Source organism: Ascidia mentula, chromosome 6, assembly GCF_947561715.1.
Source record: "Ascidia mentula chromosome 6, kaAscMent1.1, whole genome shotgun sequence".
NCBI lineage: Eukaryota > Metazoa > Chordata > Ascidiacea > Phlebobranchia > Ascidiidae > Ascidia > Ascidia mentula.
Window position 1 is genome coordinate 4899023 of NC_138571.1, and position 8364 is coordinate 4907386.

General features: G+C 40.8%; 1 protein-coding gene across 1 annotated transcript; it reads right to left on the reverse strand.

The window, feature by feature from the left end:
* Positions 1 to 3805, reverse strand: LOC145905996 (uncharacterized). Its single transcript, XM_082993371.1, has 4 exons — positions 3678 to 3805; positions 3464 to 3612; positions 3065 to 3208; positions 1 to 2952 (listed from the first exon to the last, which is right to left on the reverse strand). The coding sequence occupies exons 1-3, from the start codon at positions 3789 to 3791 to the stop codon at positions 3118 to 3120; spliced, it is 354 nt and encodes a 117-aa protein (XP_082849497.1). The 5' UTR covers positions 3792 to 3805; the 3' UTR covers positions 1 to 2952; positions 3065 to 3117.
* Positions 3806 to 8364: the final 4559 nt, after the last annotated feature.

The following is an 8364-nucleotide window of genomic DNA, read 5'->3' on the forward strand; positions in this document are numbered from 1 at the left end:
GTTTATTCTTTAAATTTGTCCAAACGTTGTTTAGACTCCAATATAACACCACATATGAAAAAACAAAGATACTTTCAAGCGACGTAGAGGAAGAATCATGTTTAGGGACACACATTTAATATAAGCTGTGCTGCAAGAAAACACAGGCTGTCCTACTGACGTCTCGACACGGGAGCAATGTTAACACAATATGATCTTGTATTAAAAATTGCCGCGATAAGAAATACTGGCAACAATATTTTAAAATGCAACAACCATAGACAACAACATCATTTATATATATTAGAATGATTGTCTTCTGGTAAAAAGTTAAGGAAATAACAAGTGACAACACGTAAAACACAAAAATTAACACGTGGCAGCAAAGTAGGCAAAGTAAATGGAATCTCTTTCCAACTTTCATTAACGTTATTGCCTGAAGTAAGAACCCCAACACTTGAAATCATCATACAGTGGTTGCATGGTATTCGGGATTCTGAATGTCCTCTTCTTCTCCATGTAGGAAAGGTTGTTCCTCATCGGTTGAACGTTGATCTTCTTCTGCTGGTGACAAACTTTGACCTGCTTCTGGTGGTGGAAAAAGTTGACCTGCTTCTGCTGGTGGCAAACGTTACCTGCTTCTGCTGGTGGCAAACGTTGATCTTCTTCTGCTGATGGCAAACGTGGACCTGCTTCTGCTTGTGAAATAATTTAACCTGCTTCTGCTGGGGGCAAACGTTGTTCTTCTTCTGCTGATGGCAAACGTTGACCTGCATCTGCTGGCGGAAAACAATGACCTGATTCTAGTGGGGCAAACGTTGATCTTCTTCTGCTGGTGGCAAACCTTGACCTCCTTCTGATGGTGGCAAACGCTGACCTGCTTCTGCTGATGGCAAACGTTGACCTGCTTCTGCTGTTGGCATACGTTGACCTGCTTCTGCTGTTGGCATACGTTGACCTGCTTCTGCTGGTGGCAAACGTTGATCTTCTTCTGCTGGTGGCAAACATAGACCTACTTCTGCTGTTGGAAAACGTTGACCTGGTTCGGGTGGGCCAAACGGGGATATTCTTCTGCTGGTGGCAAACGTTGACCTGCTACTGCTTGTGGAAAAAATTGACCTTCTTCTGCTGGTGGAAAACGTTGATGTTCTTCTGCTAGTGGCAAACGTTGACCTGCTTCTGGTGGTGGCAAACGTTGACCTGCTTCTGGTGGTTGGAAACGTTGACCTGATTCTGCTGGTGGCAAGCGTATACCTGTTTCTGCTTGTGGAAAACTTTGACCTGCTTCTGGTGGTGGCAAACGATGACCTGCTTCTGCTAGTGACAAAAGTTGACCTGCTTCTGCTGGTGGAAAACATTGACCTGCTTCTACTGGTTGCAAACGTTGACCTGATTCTGCTGGTGGCAAGCGTTTACCTGTTTCTGCTTGTGGAAAACTTTGACCTGCTTCTGGTGGTGGCAAACGATGATCTTCTTCTGCTGGTGACAAATGTTGACCTGCTTCTGCTGGTGGAAAACGTTGATCTTCTTCTGCTAGTAGCAAACGTTGACCTGATTCTGTTTGTGGAAAACGTTGACCTGCTTCTGCTGCTGGAAACCGTTGATATTCTTCTGCTAGTGGAAAAAATTGACCTGATTCTGTTTGTGGAAAACTTTGACCTGCTTCTGGTGGTAGCAAACGTTGATCTTCTTCTGGTGGTGGCAGACGTTGACCTAATTCTCCAGGTGGCAAGCGTTGCCCTGCTTCTGCTTGTGGAAAACGTTGACCTGCTTCTGCTGGTGGCAAACGTTGACCTACTTCTGCTGGTGGTAAACTGTTGACCTGCTTCAGCTGGTGGCAAACGTTGACCTGCTGCTGCTTGTGGAAAACATTGACCTGCTTCTGGTGGTGGTAAACGTTAACCTGATATTACTGGTGGCAGTGTGTTGACCTGCTTCAACTGGTGGCAAACGTTGACCTGCTTCTGCTTGTGGAAAACGTTGACCTGCTTCTGCTGGTGGCAAACGTTGACCTACTTCTGCTGGTGGCAAACTGCTGACCTGCTTCAGCTGGTGTCAAACGTTAAACTGATTCTACTGGTGGCAAACGTTGATCTTCTTCTGCTCTTGGCAAACGTTGACCTACTTCTGCTTGTGGAAAACATTGACCTGCTTCTGGTGGTGGTAAACGTTAAACTGATTCTACTGGTGGCAAACGTTGATCTTCTTCTGCTGTTGGCAAACGTTGACCTACTTCGGCTGGTGGCAAACGTTGATCTTTTTCTGCTGGTGGCAAACGTTGACCTACTTCGGCAGGTGGCAAACGTTGATATTTTTCTGCTTGTGGAAAACACTGACCTGCTATTGCTAGGGGCAAACGTTAATCTTCTTCTGCTGGTTGCAAACGTTGACCTACTTCGGCTGGTGGCAAACGTTGATCTTTTTCTGCTGGTGGCAAAGTGTTGACCTCCTTTAACTGGTGGCAAACGTTGACCTGCTTCTACTTGTGGAAAACATTGACCTGCTTCTGGTGGTGGTAAACGTTGATCTTCTTCTGTTGATGGCAAACGTTGACCTGCTTCTGGTGGTGGGAAGCGTTAACCTGCGTCTGCTTGTGGAGAACGTTGAATGCTTTTGGTGGTTCCAAACGATAATGTTTAAATCAAGCAGAAAAAGGAAACATTCCTGTGTAAATGTAGCCGCTTTTATGTAAACAGCCCGGTGATTTTGTCTTTCTCCTTTCTGTAGGGTTATACCAAGGTGAAGTTGGTTTGTGTTAAGAAGTCGTGAAGACAAAAGCGTATTCCAAAAACAAACAAGTTTGACAATTTTATTTGCCGATTTGGAGCCTTACTGTATTGCTGTTTTGAACGATATCAGGTTTTGTTGTATTTCTCTGTTGATCCGATGTTGATCTTCTTCTGCTGGTGACAAATGTTGACCTGCTTCTGCTGGTGGCAAATGTTGATCTTCATCTGCTGGTCTTTCTCCTTTCTGTAGGGTTATACCAAGGTGAAGTCGGTTTGTGTTAAGAAGTTGTGAAGGCAAAAGCGTATTCCAAAAACAAACAAGTTTAAAACTTATATTTGCCGATTTGGACACTTACTGTATTGCTGTTTCGAACGATATCAGATTTTGTTGTATTTCCATCATCTGTGCTTACATTGTGATGGTTGTGTTCAGGTACCTGCTCTCCTTAAAGGGTGGTATTTTTCTCGTGGGTGGAGTTGTTGACTCATTACGACATTTACTGCATAAAAGTTTCACAACAGTTAGACAACGGCAACTATGATATGTACACTTGAAGCGTAGATTTTGCAATAATTTGTCATACAATGCCAACACTGCGTCAATACGATGCTAACATTAGGTTAACATTGAGCCTAATTAGCTTGTTTTTGCAGGTGTCAAACGTTAATCTTGAACTAAACATTACTATGAAAACATAGTTTTTTGTTACTGGAAAAATACTGCGAGAAAAGTTAAATTTCAGAGATATGCTTACCTCGGTACGTAATAACAAATGTGACATGTGTTGTTGTAACAGTTGGTAAGATGTGGTTGACACTTTTCACAAACTTTGTTGTTCAAAAATATGTCCGGTTTGCAAAATCCTTTTTCTAAGCCATGCTCAGTTTGTATCCATGATGGATTCTAAATCACCAAAACATATGTTTAAACTTGAAGATGCAAAATATGTTATGCTACAATGAACTTACCTGAAAACAACCTTGTATTGGAGGACAAACGCACAAAAACCACAAACTAGCCAAATACACCAGCACCAACCAAAAATCCACTCTCATGTTTGAATTCCTAGCTATCACTGTCATATACTAATTTTCACCTAAATAATAACAAAAAGCAAAATTGTGCAGTATGAGTCATTTCGTTCAGGTTAATTGTCCTTTTGCATAAGCGTTAAACTGGGAAATAACTTTGCCATAGCTCTTTGGTCAGAATTCACTAAACTTAACAGAATTAAAAAGCAAAAGACCGCTGTTTGTTCACCTTACAGACAATAACAACGTTCCGTATCAAATGTCTTGAAAAGCGATACAGTGAATCGCGAACTACGCTTTGTCCGTTTCTCCTACTGAACAACTGTAGTAACTTTACCACTATGACGTTTGGCCCTACAGTTGCTCTTTAACTTTGAACAGTAGTAAAATACAAGAAAAAACAATCCAACAATTTAAAAATTTTTTATCGTCAGCAACAATTTGAACAACTGAACTGCAAATACATTTCAGTCCCTTCAATCTGTATTTTTTTGCTGTTGTCTGTCTGGTTGTCCAACGTTTTGAAACAAACCACTTGCACTTAACCATAAATGGCGAATCACACTGCCATGGGGTTGGCGATTGGCAACATAGGTTAAGCGTACAAAACCTGAACATATCCAGGTTGAAAATATCAGCGCAAGATCAGAAGTGTTTTACACAGTTGTTTTAGAACAAATTGTCTTCATTTGAATTTATCGGTTTTGATCCGAAAAAGGAGGAGTTGTAAACCTAAATGATACTATAAATACTTCGGAAATCGCCTGCTCAACTTCCAAATAACCACTTTAATACTCATATTAAGGGTCACACTGTGCAGTAAGGTAATTACAAAAACATAAACTAGTGCCTTTACTAGAAGGACATATCTTAGTATTGCGTCATCGTCACTTCTTTCTCAGCACATGTGTCAAGTTTTGAGTAATTGGTATGTTGCCCCTGGGTTGCTTTGTAATCAATTTCAAATTAGCTGTTGCCACTAATAGGGAATAACATGTATGTCACAATTTTCAATTTGTCAGTGTTTGTTGCCCACACCCAATTTTTTACGTTGTTATAAAAGACCATCCAAGCATAATCAACACTTCTACTGTCAGTACAATGACAAGACTGAGTTATCACATGTCTAATTCCTTCACTTGTCAGCACTGATTTTGCTCATTATCACTTCTTATGCATTTTTAGTCATCCACGGTATGCTACACGTTTTTATAAGAACATCTTTCTGCACAAGCATATGACAAGAACTGACATGTTTACAATGGCTTTTACAGCATCTCTCTGGTCATGAACAACGTCGCTTCCCATGTGCCCACAATATCAGACAGTTCTAGAATCATCCATACGCCTCAAGGTGGCGCTGTTATAAAATGTTGGGGTTCGTGACGTAAAAAAAATGTTTGAATTAATCGAATTTAATCGCTCCTCGGTAACATTGCAAGGAAACAATTATATTTCTTACGGCGTGTTTTGTTTAAATTTATTGCAAAAATAAAAATATTGAGAATGCGTCACCTTTTGGTGTAAATGATTCGCATGAGTGTACCAGCTATTAGGCTCTGTTTTGGTCGACCCCCAAAAAATTTCAATTTTCAAAACAAACAATAAAGCCCATGCATCTGCTGGGGAATTCATTTTTGAGACGTTTCGATTGTAAATACAAAACCTTGAGTTATTTTCCTTTTAGCACTTTTATTGCAGTCCAAAATTAGGAAAATTTGTAATGTTGTACAATCTTTTAACAGATAAACGGGACTTGTGAATTACAACGTGCATTTTCCCACTTGTCTTACTTCTATTTGGGTACCTTCAGTAAGTTATTTGCTCAAACTTTTGTTACTATGCATGTAAAAAGTGTCGTTTGAAATATGAAAATGTCTAAAAAATTGTTACCCATGGTGATAGAAGTAGAAACTCCTGATGTACATAAAAGTACAAAGTTATGTTGCGATGTTTGTTCAGCAGTTGCAACATTTTCCCGTTTGATCACAATTTTGCAAAAGAATTAAAAATCAACTACCATCATAATGTGATACATTTTCTACCACCTAACTTTTGTATTCGCACTTGCACAAACTGTGTTTTGTTTTCAACCTACACAGGTAATAGTTGATACAACTTGCCTTAGTGGTATGTCAGGTGGGCTTAACTACTGCCCATGTGACATTGTTTATGATAGAATTAATATAAAAAATGAAGGAAAACAGACTTTTGTTCTCACACAATGACAAACGAATGTTTCTTCGTGGTTTAAATCATCACAAACATCGCTATCCATAGTTAACTTCCCTAATTATAACATGTGGCGAACAGTGACCTTATCTCTTGGCACTGCTGTCAGTAAGTAAATACAGTCCCGAAAAGATCCACACGTAACCACACGACACCGCGACAATCAAACATATTTTAAAGTTGAATTCGATGTTAGGATTAACTGCTTTTCTATGTAGGTAAATTATCGTCTAAGCACTCACTTATAAAAACGAAATAGCCTTTAACTTGTATCTAACACTGTGCCGCCTTGTTCGCAAGAGCATACTACGTCACTGTCTGTTGATTTTGTACCACGCTTGAATGACCAACCACTCAAGATTTAGCCGAGAAGAGTATCCTGTTATACGGTCGCGTGCAGCTAAAATTCCGATGCGATTTGGTTCCAGTGCGCCATCTGACGGTTAACTGGATGGCATTTAAACTTTTGAAAAAAAATATTTATTTCCACCTAAAGCTACAAGAACGCGACTTGTTCGGCCGTGTTTTTCCCGGTTGTTGCCAACGAAACATCAAGTATTTTTGACGATTGGAAAAAGTATTTTAATGGGATTTTTGTGCACGTATTTGATCAACTACAGCTAATAGCAGTCAAACTGTGCAAAAAACTTAATGCATTTTAATCAGTTCAAAGAAACAGGGTAAGTTATAAATTTAAAATTTACTTATAAGTTGCATTTTAATTCTTTTCGTAATATTTTCCATCAGTTACATTTATGTTTGTCACTGCAGGTTTGCTACTGATGTAAGACTGCTTCCTCCCTAATGAAAAACAGGAAATTGTTAAGTTGACTGTGAGAATTAAACGAGAGACATTCCTGCAAATCGTTGATTCCGAGTACATCTACGAGGTGAAAGAAGTTTTTAATCAATATTCATCAACCTGTTATTTGGATTTGACATCAACAAACTACAAATAACCACACCCTGTGTTTCAATTCCAATACATTACTACGAAAATTGCAATAAAATTGTTAAAATGGTTATAACTTTGTGTAAAATATGTGTAAATGCACTTTGTGTCGGCTCACTTGCGATTTCAATTAAAAAATAGCTGATGGTGCATTCACCAATATAAGTTTGCTAGTTTTTGCAATTTAAGTACTGGGTGGGAAATGCCTTTCGACCCACAGGGTTCATGACACCATGGTTCGTGTGACTCAACTTTCTATACTTAAACTTTCAAACCATTGCTTATGTGACGTATGCACCCATGGGCTTTGCAGTGAGTTTAACGAAATACGGAAGTTCCCTAAAAGTGCAGGAATTTCTCACCCAGTTTGGACACTTTCACATCACGCAAAGTTTAAGAGGTGAATTTTACCGCGTTCATTCGGCGGTATTTGTGGTGGCTTGAAATTGTACATTGCGCCGTGGTCTGCCTTATTCTGGGGCTACCACAACCGGAACTGGTATCGTGAGGTCGACGTGAGCCGACTAAAGGCTGTCAATCGGAATCGTTTGTGGACGACCTCCCATGTCCAAAGTGAATATTTTGGCCGATGCCTGCAAGACTAGGTGTTGGCAATCGTATGGCCTGGTCAGCGGTGGTCTATGAATATCGCGACGAATACATATGGGCTGGTCCTCAACGAGGAAGGGACGGACATTCGGAGGTTGGCGCGACGTGACATCGGCTGCGACAATGTTCGTTTAATAGTTTCCCGCAATGATGCCAAAAACTTGACAGTGGAGTCGCCTGCAGGGATAAGGAAATCACCAGGAACGGTCAAAGTGTTTCCGTAAACAAGCTCGGCGGAGACTTCCAGGTCATCTTTGGGTGCGGTCCGAACACCAAGTAACACCCACGGTAACTCGTCCAACCAATTGAAGTCGGTTGACAACCCATTAACGCCTTCTTTAAATTGCGATGAAAGCGCTCCACCAAGCCGTTCGCTTGTGGGTGAAAAGCTGTCGTGCGGTAAAGACAGATACCGAGCAGTTGACCAATGGTTGTCCACAGTTCGGACGTGAACTGAAAACCACGGTCCGACGAATGTAACTGGAAATGTCGAACCTATAACCCAATGAAAAACAAAAGCACGCGCACAAGTGATGGTAGTGGCATCATCCATTGGTATCGCTTTCGACCATCGGGTAAAACGGTCGACCACGGTTAATAAATACCTTTGACCTCGACAAATTGGAAGAGGACCAATGATGTTGATATTTATGTGTTGAAAACGAGATGTCGGAGGGCTGTACTCGGCAAGTGGAGCCCGAACGTGCTGCTGAACCTTGGCGCGCTGACAAGCTACACATTGCTTGGCCCACAACGCTACTTGCTTTCTTAACCCATACCAAACAAATTTGGAGGCAACAAGGTTCTTCGTGGTGCAAATGGACGGGTGGA

Excerpts from the sequence above, each read along its gene's own strand:
- LOC145905996 (XM_082993371.1), bottom strand. The coding sequence starts at position 3,791 with ATGACAGTGATAGCTAGGAATTCAAACATGAGAGTGGATTTTTGGTTG. Across the intron at positions 3,613-3,677 it reads CAATACAAGGTTGTTTTCAG|AATCCATCATGGATACAAAC; the intron begins GTAAGTTCATTG and ends TTGGTGATTTAG. Across the intron at positions 3,209-3,463 it reads ATTTGTTATTACGTACCGAG|TAAATGTCGTAATGAGTCAA; the intron begins GTAAGCATATCT and ends ACTTTTATGCAG.